Genomic DNA, 15,460 nt, shown 5'->3' on the forward strand with positions numbered 1-15,460 from the left:
GAGACATAAAGATTGATATATTGGACGGCTATATTCGGACACCGGAAGTGTTCCGGGTGATTTCGGAGAAAACCGGAGTGCCGGAGGGTTACCGGAACCCCCCGGGAGAAGTAATGGGCCATATGGGCCTTAGTGGAGAGAGAGAAGGGAAGCCAGGGTGGGCCGCGCGCCTCCTCCCCCTGGTCCGAATTGGACTAGGAGAGGGGGGGGGGCGACGCCCCCCTTTCCTTCTCCCTCCCCACTTCCTTTCCCCCTCCTAGTAGGAGTACTCCTACTAGGAGGAGGACTCCTCCTTGGCGCGCCACTAGGGACGGCCGGCCTCCTCCCCTTGCTCCTTTATATACGGGGGCAGGGGCACCCCTACACACACAAGTTGATCTTCAAGATCGTTCTCTTAGCCGTGTGCGGTGCCCCCTTCCACCATAGTCCTCGATAATATTGTAGTGGTGCTTAGGCGAAGCCCTGCGACAGTAGAACATCAAGATCGTCACCACGCCGTCATGCTGACAGAATTCTTCCCCGACACTTTGCTGGATCAGAGTCCAGGGATCGTCATCGAGCTGAACATGTGCTAGAACTCGGAGGTGCCGTAGTTTCGGTGCTTGATCGGTCGGGCCGTGAAGACGTACGACTACATCAACCGCGTTGTCATAATGCTTCCGCTGTCGGTCTACGAGGGTACATAGACAACACTCTCCTCTCTCGTTGCTATGCATCACCATGATCTTGCGTGTGCGTAGGAATTTTTTTGAAATTACTACGTTCCCCAACAGAATAAGGATATGTTTCTCGATTATGGAGGTGACAAAAGGTTCATTGTAAAGGGTTACGTCGATACAAGTTTTGACACTGATCCAGATGACTCTAAGTCTCAATCTGGATACATATTGAAAGTGGGAGCAATTAGCTAGAGTAGCTCCGTGCAGAGCATTGTTGACATAGAAATTTGCAAAATACTTACGGATCTGAATGTGGCAGACCCATTGACTAAATTTCTCTCACAAGCAAAACATGATCACACCTCAGTACTCTTTGGGTATTAATCACATAGCGATGTGAACTAGATTGTTGACTCTAGTAAACCCTTTGGGTGTTGGTCACATGACGATGTGAACTATGGGTGTTAATCACATGGTGATGTGAACTATTGATGTTAAAACACATGTCGATGTGAACTAGATTATTGACTCTAGTGAAAGTGGGAGACTGAAGGAAATATGCCCTAGAGGCAATAATAAAGTTATTATTTATTTCCTTATATCATGATAAATGTTTATTATTCATGTTAGAATTGTATTAACCGGAAACATAATACATGTGTGAATACATAGACAAACAGAGTGTCACTAGTATGCCTCTACTTGACTAGCTCGTTGATCAAAGATGGTTATGTTTCCTAACCATAGACATGAGTTGTCATTTGATTAACGGGATCACATCATTAGGAGAATGATGTGATTAACATGACCCATTCCATTAGCTTAGCACCCGATTGTTTAGTATGTTGCTATTGCTTTCTTCATGACTTATACATGTTCCTATGACTATGAGATTATGCAACTCCCATTTACCGGAGGAACACTTTGTGTGCTACCAAACGTCACAACGTAACTGGATGATTATAAAGGTGCTCTACAGGTGTCTCCAAAGGTACATGTTGGGTTGGCGTATTTTGAGATTAGGATTTGTCGCTCCGATTGTCGGAGAGGTATCTCTGGGCCCTCTCGGTAATACACATCACTTAAGCCTTGCAAGCAATGCAACTAATAAGTTAGTTGCAAGATGATGTATTACGGAACGAGTAAAGAGACTTGCCGGTAACGAGATTGAACTAGGTATTGAGATACCGACGATCGAATCTCGGGCAAGTAACATACCGATGACAAAGGGAACAACGTATGTTGTTATGCGGTCTGACCGATAAAGATCTTCGTAGAATATGTAGGAGCCAATATGAGCATCCAGGTTCCGCTATTGGTTATTGACCGGAGACGTGTCTCGGTCATGTCTACATTGTTCTCGAACCCGTAGGGTCCGCACGCTTAACGTTATGATGACAATTTCATTATGAGTTTATATATTTTGATGTACCGAAGATTGTTCGGAGTCCCGGATGTGATCACGGACTTGACGAGGAGTCTTGAAATGGTCGAGACATAAAGATCGATATATTGGACGACTATATTTGGACACCGGAAAGGTTCCGGGTAAGATTGGGACAATACCGGATCACCGAGAGGTTATCGGAACCCCCCGGGAGGTATATGGGCCTTATTGGGCCTTAGTGAAAAGGAGGGGAAAGGAGCAAGGGAGGGGGCGCCCCCCCCCCAAGCCCAATCCAAATTGGGAGGGACCCTCCCCTTTCCTTCCTCCCTCCTTCCTCTTCCTTCCCTCTCCTACTCCTAATAGGAAAAAGGGGAGTCCTACTCCCGATGGGAGTTGGACTCCCCCCTTGGGCGCGCCACCCTCCTTGGCCGGCCCCCTCCTCCACTCCTTTATATACGGGGGCAGGGGGGCACCCCAGAGACACAACAATTGATCATTGATCTCTTAGCCGTGTGCGGTGCCCCCCTCCACCATAATCCTCGATAATATTGTAGTGGTGCTTAGGCGAAGCCTTGCGACGGTAGAACATCAAGATCGTCACCACGCCGTCGTGCTGACGGAACTCATCCCCGACACTTTGCTGGATCGGAGTTCGGGGATCGTCATCGAGCTGAACGTGTGCAAAAACTCGGAGGTGCCGTAGTTTCGGTGCTTGATCGGTCGGGCCGTGAAGACGTACGACTACATCAACCGCGTTGTTATAACGCTTCCGCTTCCAGTCTACGAGGGTACATAGACAACACTCTCCCCTCCCGTTGCTGTGCATCACCATGATCTTGCGTGTGCGTAGGAATTTTTTTTAAATTACTATGTTCCCCAACACCTATACCTCCCAAAGTTGATCTTGGGGACTTTTGTCCCTTTAAATTTAGCCCTTTTGATTACTTTTTCTTGCCTCAAAGAAAACTTGTTGCCGAATGTAGAGAATATGAAATGAGTTTTAATGATCTATCTTATTATTATGGCAATACCTAGATCTATCCTTGCTTTTATGCCTAGCTAGGGGCGTTAAACGATAGCGCTTGTTGGGAGGCAACCTAATTTTATTTTTATTCCTTGACTTTTGCTCCTGTTTGGTAATAAATAATTTATCTAGCCTCTGTTTTGGTTGTGTTTTTTGTGTTTAATTAGTGTTTGTGCCAAGTAGAACCGTTGGGAAGACTTGGGGAAAGTCTTTTTAATCTTGCTGTAAAAAACAGAAACTTTAGCGCTCACAAGAATTGCTGCCATTTTTATTTGGAAAGTTATATTTAGTTAATTATTTTTTCAGATGATTAATAGATAAATTCCTCACGTACAGCAATTTATTTTAGAATTTTTGGGGTTCCAGATCTTGCGTTACTACAGATTACTACAGACTGTTCTGTTTTTGACAGATTCTGTTTTTCGTGTGTTGTTTGCTTATTTTGATGAATCTATGGCTAGTAAAATAGTTTATAAACCATAGAGAAGTTGGAATGCAGTAGGTTTAACACCAATATAAATAAAGAATAAGTTCATTACAGTACCTTGAAGTGGTGTTTTGTTTTGTTTCGCTAACGGAGCTCACGAGATTTTCTACTTTAAGTTTTGTGTTGTGAAGTTTTCAAGTTTTGGGTAAAAGATTCGATGGATTATGGAATAGGGAGTGGAAAGAGCCTAAGCTTGGGGATGCCCATGGCACCCCAAGATAATCTAAGGACACCTAAACTCCAAAGCTTGGGGATGCCCCGGAAGGCATCCCCTCTTTCGTCTACTTCCATCGGTAACTTTACTTGGAGCTATATTTTTATTTACCACATGATATGTGTTTTTCTTGGAGCGTCTTGTATTATTTGAGTCTTTATTTGTTAGTTTTCCACAATCATCCTTGCTGTACACACCTTTTGAGAGAGACACACATGATTCGGAAATTGTTAGAATACTCTATGTGCTTCACTTATATCTTTTGAGTTATATAGTTTTTGCTCTAGTGCTTCACTTATATCTTTTAGAGCACGTCGGTGGATTTATTTTATAGAAACTATTGTTCTCTCATGCTTCACTTAGATTATTTTGAGAGTCCTACAAAACAGCATGGTAATTTGCTTTAATTATGTTAGGCATTCAAGATTAATAAAAAAATTCTTATGAGTGTGTTGAATACTATGAGAAGTTTGATACTTGATAATTGTTTTGAGATATGGAGATGGTAATATTAGAGTCATGCTAGTCGAGTAGTTGTGAATTTGAGCAATACTTGTGTTAAAGTTTGTGATTCCCGTAGCATGCACGTATGGTGAACCGTTATGTGATGAAGTCGGAGCATGATTTATTTATTGATTGTCTTCCTTATGAGTGGCGGTTGAGGATGAGCGATGGTCTTTACTTACCAATCTATCCCCCTAGGAGCATGCGCGTAATACTTTGCTTTGATAACTAGATTTTTGCAATAAGTACATGAGTTCTTTATGACTAAGGTTGAGTCCATGGATCATACGCACTTTTCTTTCTTCCACAATTGCTAGCCTCTCTAATACCGCGCACCTTTCGCCGGTATCATACACCCACCATATACCTTCCTCAAAACAGCCACCATACCTACCTATCATGGCATTTCCATAGCCATTCTGAGATATATTGCCATGCAACTTTCCATCGTTCCGTTTACTATGACACGCTCCATCATTGTCATATTGCTTTGCATGATCATGTAGTTGACATTGTATTTGTGGCAAAGCCACCGTTCATAATTCTTTCATACATGTCACTCTTGATTCATTGCATATCCCGATACACCGCCGGAGGCATTCACATAGAGTCATATTTTGTTCTAAGTATTGAGTTGTAATTGTTGAGTTGTAAGTAAATAAAAGTGTGATGATCATCATTTTTAGAGCCTTGTCCCAAGTGAGGAAAGGATGATGGAGACAATGATTCCCCCGCAAGTCGGGATGAGACTCCGGACGAAAAAAAGAGGCCATAAAAAGGCCCAAAAAAATATGAGAGAAAAAGAGAGAAGGGACAATGCTACTATCCTTTTACCACACGTGTGCTTCAAAGTAGCACCATGATCTTCATAATAGAGAGTCTCCTATGTTATCGCTTTCATATACTAGTGGGAATTTTTCATTATAGAACTTGGCTTGTATATTCCAATGATGGGCTTCCTCAAAATGCCCTAGGTCTTCGTGAGCAAGCGAGTTGGATGCACACCCACTTAGTTCCTTTTGTTGAGCTTTCATATACTTATAGCTCTAGTGCATCCGTTGCATGGCAATCCCTACTCACTCACATTGATATCTATTGATGGGCATCTCCATAGCCCGTTGATACACCTAGTTGATGTGAGACTATCTTCCCCCTTTTTTGTCTCCTCCACAACCACCATTCTATTCCACCTAAAGTGCTATGTCCATGGCTCACGCTCATGTATTGCGTGAAGATTGAAAAAGTTTGAGAACACCAAAAGTATGAAACAATTGCTTGGCTTGTCATCGGGGTTGTGCATGATTTAAATACTTTATGTGGTGAAGATAGAGCATATCCAGACTATATGATTTTGTAGGGATAACTTTCTTTGGCCATGTTATTTTGAAGATACATAATTGCTTAGTTAATATGCTTGAAGTATTATGCCAAGTAGCATTCCACATCAAAAATTCTGTTTTTATCATTTACTTACTCGAGGACGAGCAGGAATTAAGCTTGGGGATGCTTGATACGTCTCCAACGTATCTATAATTTTTGATTGTTCCATGCTATATTATATTCCGTTTTGGACATTATTGGGCTTTATTATACACTTTTATATTATTTTTGGGACTAACCTATTAACCGGAGGCCCAGCCCAGAATTGCTTGTTTTTTTGCCTATTTTAGGGTTTCACAGAAAAATAATATCAAACGGAGTCCAAACGGAATGAAACCTTCGGGAACGTGATTTTCGGAATGAACATGATCCAGAGGACTTGGACCCTACGTCAAGCAATCAACGAGGAAGGCACGAGGTAGGGGGGCGTGCCTACCCCCTCCCAGGCGCGCCCTCCACCCTCGTGGGCCTCCTGTTGCTCCACCGACGTACTCCTTCCTCCTATATATACATATGTACCCCCAAACTACCAGATACAGAGTCAAAACCCTAATTCCACCGCCGTAACTTTCTGTATCCACGAGATCCCATCTTGGGGCCTTTTCCGGAGCTCCGCCGGAGGGGGCATCGATCACGGAGGGCTTCTACATCAACACCATAGCCCCTCCGATGAAGTGTGAGTAGTTTACTTTAGACCTACCGGTCCACAGTTATTAGCTAGATGGCTTCTTATCTCTTTTTGGATCTAAATACAAAGTTCTCCCCCTCTCTTGTGGAGATCTATTCGATGTAATCTTCTTTTGCAGTGTGTTTGTTGAGACCGATGAATTGTGGGTTTATGATCAAGTTTATCTATGAACAATATTTTAATCTTCTCTGAATTCTTTTATGTATGATTGGTTATCTTTGCAAGTCTCTTCGAATTATCAGTTTGGTTTGGCCTACTAGATTGATCTTTCTTGCAATGGGAGAAGTGCTTAGCTTTGGGTTCAATCTTGCGGTGTCCTTTCCCAGTGACAGTAGGGGCAGCAAGGCACGTATTGTATTGTTGCCATCGAGGATAACAAGATGGGGTTTATATCATATTGCATGAGTTTATCCCTCTACATCATGTCATCTTGCTTAAAGCGTTACTCCATTCTCTTGAACTTAATACTCTAGATGCATGCTGGATAGCGGTCGATGTGTGGAGTAATAGTAGTAGATGCAGACAGGAGTCGGTCTACTTGTCTCGGACATGATGCCTATATACATGATCATACCTAGATATTCTCATAACTATGCTCAATTCTGTCAATTGCTCAACAGTAATTTGTTCACCCACCGTAAATACGTATGCTCTTGAGAGAAGCCACTAGTGAAACCTATGGCCCCCGAGTCTATCTTCCATCATATTAATCTTCCAATACTTAGTTATTTCCTTTGCCATTTATTTTACTTGCATCTTTTATTTCTCTTTATCATAAAAATTCCAAAAATATTATCCTATCATATCTATCAGATCTCACTCTCGTAAGTGACCGTGTAGGGATTGACAACCCCTTATCGCGTTGGTTGCGAGGATTTATTTGTTTGTGTAGGTGCAAGGGACTCGTGCGCGGCCTCCTACTGGATTGATACCTTGGTTCTCAAAAACTAAGGGAAATACTTACACTACTTTGCTGCATCACCCTTTCCTCTTCAAGAGAAAACCAACGCAATGCTCAAGAGGTAGCAATGTTTAATGAAGCTACCGACGCAGGGCTTCGCCTAAGCATCGCTATGATATGAACGAGGTGTATTATGGTGGAGGGGGGCACCGCACACGGCTAAGAGATCAACAGATTGTTCTATCTGGGGTGCCCCCTGCCCCCGTATATAAAGGAGCTAGGGGGAGCCGGCTGGCCAAGGAGGAGGGCGCGCCAAGGGGGGAGTCCTACTCCCACCGGGAGTAGGACTCCCTCTTTTCCTAGTTGGAGTAGGAGAGGAGAAGGAAGGGAGATAGGAAGAGAAGGAAAGGGGGGCACCGCCCCCCCTCCTTGTCAAATTCGGACTAGAGGGGGAGGGGGCGCGTGGCTGCCCTTGGCCGCCCCTCCTCTTCTCCCACTAAGGCCCAATATACTCCCCGGGGGGTTCCCGTAACCCCCGGTACTCCGGTAAATGTCCGAAACCTCCCGAAACACTTTCGGTGTCTGAACATAGTCATCCAATATATCGATCTTTACGTCTCGGCCATTTCGAGACTCCTCGTCATGTCCGTGATCATATCGGGGACTCCGAACTACCTTCGGTACATCAAAACACAAAAACTCATAATACCGATCGTCACAGAACTTTAAGCGTGCGGACCCTACGGGTTCGAGAACTATGCAGACATGACCAAGACATGTCTTCGGTCAATAACCAATAGCGGAACCTGGATGCTCATATTGGTTCCTACATATTCTACGAAGATCTTTATCGGTCAAACCGCATAACAGTATACGTTGTTCCCTTTGTCATCGGTATGTTACTTGCCCGAGATTTGATCGTTGGTATCTCAATACCTAGTTCAATCTCGTTACCGACAAGTCTCTTTACTCGTTCCATAATGCATCATCCCGCAACTAACACATTAGTCACATTGCTTGCAAGGCTTATAGTGATGTGCATTACCGAGAGGGCCCAGAGATGCCTCTCCGACAATCGGAATGACAAATCCTATTCTTGATCTATGCTAACTCCATGAACACCATCGGAAACACCTGTAGAGCGCCTTTATAATCACCCAGTTACATTGTGACGTTTGGTAGCACACAAAGTGTTTCTCCGGTATTCGGGAGTTGCATAATCTCATAGTCATAGGAACATGCATAAGTCATGAAGAAAGCAATAGCAGTAAACTTAAACGATCAAGTGCTAAGCTAACAAAATGGGTCAAGTCAATCACATCATTCTCCTAATGACGTGATCCCGTTGATCGAATGACAACTCATGTCTATGGCTAGGAAACTCAACCATCTTCGATCAACGAGCTAGTCAAGTAGAGGCATACTAGTGACACTATGTTTGTCTATGTATTCACACATGTATTATGTTTCCGGTTAATACAATTCTAGCATGAATAATAAACATTTATCATGATATGAGGAAATACATAATAACTTTATTATTGCCTCTAGGGCATATTTCCTTCAAGGTGGAGCTGGATTTTCCCGCCCAGGCGCCCCTATATCTCGCATTCAGTGAGTCAAGCTTCCGACTTGATGAAGGGGGAGCGATATGGGCCGGCCCACGCGCGCGCCAGGCCACGGCCTCTTTGATTTCAGAGTGAATTTTCGGGAGCTGAAAAAGTTTTAGGAGGATTGAAATGTCGTGTTAATCTCAATCCTACAAGATTTTGGTTCGTTCGATTGCAACATAGAAAAAAAGAAAGGATTATTTCAATCATACAAGATTTTGGTTTGTTTGATTGCATCAAAAGGACTATTTTAAAAAGGTTTGAGTGGATCCCAGAAATCCCGTGAGAGGTAGTAAAAAAATCTAGATTTTTTTAATAGAATTTAATCCTATGAATCAAACAACCAACCTAGGAAAAATTCTTAAGGATTCTAATTCTCCAAAATTTCTATGAAAATTAAAGCAGCCCTTAGGATGGTTTAGAGTTGCTCTAGAGTGGGCTTGGACTAGGACCAACATGGGCCGTGTGGCCCAATCTGGCACGAGCGTGTATCGACGGGACGGCAACACCTCGATGGTCGACGTTTCCTCCTCTTGGCGCCGCCGCTCCCGCCTCCTCTTCCCCCAAACACCGCAACTCAAACCATCTCGAGCCAAAGCCCCGCTCCCCGCCATTGCGGTCGTCACCATCCCACGAGCCAAAGCTCGGCGCCATGTTTCCCACAGCCGCTCGCGGGAGATGCCTTTGCGCGAGCTCCTGAGTGGCACCTCCTTATGATACGGGGCGCTCGCGCACCTCCCCTCCGAGTAGCCCGGCTGTTCTGGCCTTCCCGCCGCCTATGCGGCGACGATTCAAGAACCGGTGTCGAGGCGCCCGGCACTGGGCAGCAGGATGATGGCTGCATTCTGGAGAGAGAGGGCGAGGCGGGCCTAGATCCGTCGACCGTTACGCCCGAAGTGCTCCTCCGCATGCCGCCGCCGCCGCCCCTGCCCGGCCGGCCGGAGAGCGGCGACTATGATGCCGAAAATTTGTCCTCTGGTTCCGGTTCCAGGCGGAGGCCCCGTGAGGAATTGAGACTGGCAGATAGGATTCTCAAGGTACTGCTGCAGGATGGCCCGGGGTTCAGCGCCCGCAAGGCGCTCGACGAAATGAACCTGAAGGTGACCAACGAGCTGGTCAGACAGGTGATGTTCAAGTTTGTTGTGTCTGTTGATAGTGTCAACCGGGAGAGGTACCCGAGGCTGGCGTACAAGTTCTTCGTGTGGGCAGGGCAGCAGGATGGGTACCGCCATAACACGAGCATGTACAACCTCGTTATGAAGGTCTTTGCCGAGTGCGGGGAGGTTAAGGCGATGTGGCGGCTGCTTGAGGAGATGACGGAGATTGGGCTGCCTGTCTCTGCTCGTACATTCCACATTTTGATATGCACATGTGGGCAGGCTGGGTTGAGGCGGAGGCTGGTGGAAAGGTTCATCAAGTCAAGTAGTTTCAACTACCGCCCGTTCAAGAGTTCGTTCAATGCGATATTGCACACGCTCCTGACGATCAAACAGTACTCTTTGATCGAATGGGTTCACCAGAAAATGGTAACGGAGGGGCACACTCCTGATGTATTGACATACAATGTGGTCATGCGTGCAAAGTATTTGCTCGGGAAATTGGATCAGTTCCATAGATTGCTTGATGAGATGGGAAAGAATGGGCTTACGCCTGACCTTCATACTTACAATCTCTTGCTTCATGTGCTTGGTAAAGGAGACAAACCGCTTGCAGCTCTCAATTTACTGAACTATATGAGTGATGTTGGTTGTGTGCCAAGTGTGCTCCATTTCACAAACTTGATAGATGGTCTTAGCCGTGCTGGTAACCTAGAAGCTTGCAGGTATTTCTTTGATGAGATGGTGAAGAAAGGGTGTGAACCGGATGCTGTCTGCTACACTGTTATGATTACAGGCTATGTGGCAGCCGCAGAATTTGAGGAAGCCCAGAAGTTGTTTGATGATATGTTGGTGAGAGGGAAGCTTCCGAATGTGTACACATACAATTCAATGATACGCGGGCTTTGCATAGTAGGTGAGTTTGATAAAGCTTGCTCTATGCTGAAGGATATGGACTTGCACGGATGCACACCAAACTTCTCAGTGTATAGTACTTTAGTGTGTAGATTGCGAAATGCTGGAAAGGATTCTGAAGCTAATCATGTTATTAAGTACATGACAAAGAAAGGCCAATATCTTCATTTGTTGTCAAGGTTTGGGGGATATAGAAGATGCTGAGGTGAGAGGGCCTATAGTAAAATGCAGAGTTGCTTGTAATTTGGTTGTTTCCTGTTCAGAAAGAGAGGTCATAAGGGAGTATCCCGTGTAGCCAATTGCACTATAATCGTTATATACTTTGCGTGTCACATTTTGTGTGGGGATACTTATTTAGCGAAGTGCACAAATGTATGTTGTATACCATAACTGTTTTATGCAAGAATAAAGTTGGACAGGATGGTGGGCACTAGTCATGACTTGTGAGTAATGAACTAGCACTGCTTCAATAGTCCTAATTCCTACACACAAAAAAAACGTTTTCCTTTTGTTGAGCTGTATTCACAGTAGTTTTGCTCCTAATTTTAGTGCTGAACCAGATGGTGGGCACTAGTCATCAATATTGTTTGTAGTGTCAGATATTCATCCACAGTACAAGATGGAGCATATGGTTTTACTCAATGACGACAGAACATATAAATGTTAAATGGTAAGTAAGATGCCCTCAAATTTATTTGTCCTTCGATTGGCTAGCACAGAAAGCACTCAAAACTCCCTAGTTTCATTTCTGCCAACCCTAGTAATAGGGTTAGTGGATTACATGCCACAAATCAGAAAAAAACTTAGATGAATTGTGCATTATCTGTTAGCACCAAGACCTTAAAGCCTAAGCATTGTTTTGCTTAGTGGTTCTCTTTTAGCCTATTATATCATGTTTTTAAGGGTTAACAATAGGTGCAACATGGTAGTTTAATTTTTAATATTATAGTTCTAGTCAATGTCAACCTTCTGTACGTCTGGTCCTCTGTTTCTTATAATAAAATAATATTCCAAAATTAATCTGGCAGTAGGTGCATGCCTTCAATGATTCATCACAATATTCATAGGTTTTATTTATGAGTTGCCAATTTGATGTTGGTATCCCAAAGCCGAGCATTTTAGGCATGGATGAAGAACTGAAGATAATTCGATGAGGTAGGCGTGTATAGATGCTAAGAAATGGAAGAACAAAGTGTATTCTCTTCTGTAAAGAAATATCACTAATATGTACTTTAGATATAATGGTACAAAGTCATATCTCTTAGAAACATAGATCCGTAGACAAAGCTATTAGAAGTGCACAGAGGAGAAAGGCCATGGGATGGTGTGGTATGCTTTATCATTTTTTCTCCTCTTTCTTCTCCTCTTTCTTCTCTTCTTTCTTTTCCTCTTTTTTCTCCTCTTTCTTTTCTTCTTTCTTCTCTTCTTTCTTTTCTTCCTTTGCAGGTCCAACGGACACAATGTCAATCTTCCCAACCTTCTTTAATTTCTTTGCGATTGCCACAGTGTCCATCTCGCCTATGATGATCATCTTATTGTCCTTCAGATCCGCAACTATGGAATCAATGCCTGCGCACAAAACGAGGTGTGTATTGCATCATTTTCTTGCTGGTATAATAGTACTATTAGTTAATACGTCACAGCCCTTCCCATCAGTATATTCGTTCATCTTTCCTTATATGAGTTAAGATATGGTGGTCATAGAACTAGAAAGGAAAAATACCTCTTTGAAGATTATAACTGCTATATGACCGAAAACAAACTTTTCCTCATGGCATTAGCAATGAACATTGATAGTGTAAGACTGTAAGTTAAATAACATTTCGCATGCTATGATGTGGCTCTGTTGAATGGTGCTTCATGTTAATATATGCATGACAAGATGATTCCACCAAACATAATTTCTCCTCTCAAGCTTCCACCTAAAGCCGATGGCAGCGATTTGAGATATGCGATGCTCTATTGAACTGTCACCATCTTTATGTCAATGCGTGTGTGAGAATAATCCCACCTAACATGATTTCAGCCCTAAAGCTTCCACCTAAAATCTGTGCAAATCCTTTCAGATACATGAGCCACAGATTGAATGGCAAACGGATGATGCAAGAATTACTATGCCAGCTTCTGCAACTACAGATTGTATCGTCCTCTTCGATTTGAAATACCAGACCGAAACTTCCAAGTCCACGGCCAAACAAGCAGCAGAGGTGGGAGGCGACTGTTACCGTAGATATCCGCGACCGCTTCGATGGCCTTCTGCTTGGCCTTGTCGTCGGTCATGGTCGGGACCCTGAGCACCACCTTCTGTTGAGAATCGGCCGAACATACATACAATCCGAGGATCAGGCGCGAGCAATCGCATGAATTAACCCAAGAAAGAACCCGAGCCAACGTCTGCGTACCTGGGCCGCCATCCGAGCTTCTGGAGCACTGAGTGGAGTGGGCGGAGGCAGGAGAGGGAAGGGAAGGGAAGGCTGAGCCGGGAGTTGAGAATACTCTCTGCCGAGGTATTTTGAGCAATGGGAAGAGAAGAGACCAAAGCTGGTGACGGCGTCGGGTTTTGCTTTACATAAAGGTGCAAGCGTGCGTGCTCTTGCTGAACGGCAGGTTGGCACTGACGTTGAGCGATGAGTCGGACTTGCGGGTGTCTGCGTTGCGGAAGAGGTACGCGGATGTGTTTACTTTCCCTTGTATATCGTCTGTGACGTCTGAGTCTGCCCGCATCAGCTGCTGTGTGCGTATGTGCGGGATGGCGGCAGGGTCGGTGAGCTGACGGGCGAGTGCGTGCCACTGCCAACCGACCGGCGGCCGCCCCACCCACACCTTGCGCATGGAGACGGGATTTTATTCCCGGAAGAGGAGGGATGGATTGGGTCGGTCGTGGCCGGAGGCGCCGCTGCTGCCGAGTTGTGGCGCTGCAGACGCCGGGTGACCTGTTGCTTTGCTGGATTCCTTTGAGTGACTGACGAGTGAAGGCGACGGGGAAACCTCAGGCGCTCGATTTGGCTTTTTTTTTAGAGCAACTCGATGTTGGCATACCTGCTGCCCACCTCTTTGTTTCGCGGTGGCTCGACTGTTCACGTCTACTCTCTTTTTTTTAGCAAAAACTGTTCACGTCTACTGGGAACGAAACTGTGCGGCTGCTCGGCCGAGGACGAATGGGGCACCTGCTTGTTCTGCTTTGGGCCGCCCGGTCCAGTGCCACAAGTTGGTTGGGTTCGGTGACTGGCCAGTCTTCTACTCCCTCGGTTTTTAAATCTAAGTCTTTTTAGACATTTCAAATGAAGTATAACATACGGATATATGTAGACATATTTTAGAGTATAGATTCATTCCTTTTTGTTCTATATATAGTCACTTGCTGAAATCACCAAAAAGACTTATATTTGGGAACGGAGGGAGTACCTCCTTGTTGCATGGTCGAACCTAAGTGCGGATTATCATAACCTGGCACATTTGCCTAAAAAAAATTCCAGAACCTGGCACATCTGATCCTTATAAGAAATCGGCCATCAGAGCCTGTGATTGGATGGTTAGGAGCATAGTGATATCCTCAGTTCATCGGTGCTTGCATTTTTCTGGATTTATTTTAGGCCTTCCGGTGATGTGCTTTCGATGGGAGAAGACATTCCTGTCGACTACAAAAGTAATAAGATGATGTGCCGCCTCAGTCTCTCGGAGGTTCTTATAGGGATAGGGTATGCGTGCGTGTGTTTATAGGGGTGAGTGTATGTGCCTTGTACCGTGTTAAAAGAAAATAAATTGGCCACCGCCTCCATTAGGCATCTCTGGCGGGCAATCAACCACCGCCACCTCCTCCTTACCTCATGTCTCGCCACCAGTAGAGGAGCTGTCGATGAAGCCCATGCCGGCTCAGAGGAAAGTAGCGGTGTGGCTCTTCATCTCGTCAGCGTCGCGCCCATCCCCTTAGAGGTCTGTCATAACTGTTGCTCCTCCGGTCCTCCTGCCCTCCCTATCATCCTGATGTGGCCTTGCCCTCAATGCTTGTCATGTTGGTTGTGGACCTCGTGCTGCTATGCAGTGGCGCGGGCGTAGGATCCGGCTTGATCGTGGCCATGCTGGGGGGGGGGGGGTGCAAGCGGCACTCCTGGTGACGGTTGCTACTGAGGGTCAGGGCTAGTCGCTCCCTATTTTGTTGGTGGTCGCATCCGATCAGATTGGCGAACGTTTCGGTTAGGTGTTTGATTTGGAAGGATTTCTCCTTCAGATTCTAGCATGGTGACACTGGCTGACGGCTCATACTGGCGAGATTGCGGGATGCAACCTCCACTGTGTGCTTTGGCGGCTCAAGTATGCCTTTGACGGTGCAATGCAATCTATGCATGGTGGCTTGACGTCGAGGGTATGGTGGAGCGGTGGCGTGGTGGGTTTTCTAGACCAATGCATGTAGCTGTTGCGATCATGGAAAATTGATGGCGATAACATGATAGATTGTGGATGTCGCCTAAAGGGGGGGGGTGAATAGGCGCTTTAAAATAATTACGGTTTAGACTTGAACAAATGCGGAATCAAACTAGCATTTAATTTGTCAAACACAAAACCTAAACTGACTAGGCTCACCTATGCGCACCAA

At 45.0% G+C, this 15,460-nt stretch overlaps 2 protein-coding genes across 2 annotated transcripts; one reads left to right on the top strand and one right to left on the bottom strand.

Moving 5' to 3' along the window:
- Window positions 1–9,373: 9,373 nt before the first annotated feature.
- Window positions 9,374–11,303, top strand: LOC123048206 (pentatricopeptide repeat-containing protein At3g60050). Its single transcript, XM_044471358.1, has one exon. It carries the CDS (start codon window positions 9,568–9,570, stop codon window positions 11,068–11,070), a length of 1,503 nt encoding a protein of 500 aa, XP_044327293.1. The 5' UTR covers window positions 9,374–9,567; the 3' UTR covers window positions 11,071–11,303.
- Window positions 11,304–12,003: 700 nt separating this feature from the next.
- LOC123048217 (heavy metal-associated isoprenylated plant protein 39) lies at window positions 12,004–13,559 on the bottom strand. Its single transcript, XM_044471366.1, has 3 exons — window positions 13,269–13,559; window positions 13,092–13,170; window positions 12,004–12,435 (listed from the first exon to the last, which is right to left on the bottom strand). Exons 1-3 carry the CDS (start codon window positions 13,278–13,280, stop codon window positions 12,206–12,208), a joined length of 321 nt encoding a protein of 106 aa, XP_044327301.1. The 5' UTR covers window positions 13,281–13,559; the 3' UTR covers window positions 12,004–12,205.
- Between the last annotated feature and the right edge of the window lie 1,901 nt (window positions 13,560–15,460).

This window comes from Triticum aestivum, chromosome 1A, assembly GCF_018294505.1.
Source record: "Triticum aestivum cultivar Chinese Spring chromosome 1A, IWGSC CS RefSeq v2.1, whole genome shotgun sequence".
Lineage (NCBI taxonomy): Eukaryota > Viridiplantae > Streptophyta > Magnoliopsida > Poales > Poaceae > Triticum > Triticum aestivum.

Excerpts from the sequence above, each read along its gene's own strand:
- LOC123048206 (XM_044471358.1), top strand. The coding sequence starts at position 9,568 with ATGATACGGGGCGCTCGCGCACCTCCCCTCCGAGTAGCCCGGCTGTTC.
- LOC123048217 (XM_044471366.1), bottom strand. Across the intron at positions 12,436-13,091 it reads AGCGGTCGCGGATATCTACG|GCATTGATTCCATAGTTGCG; the intron begins GTAACAGTCGCC and ends TTTTGTGCGCAG.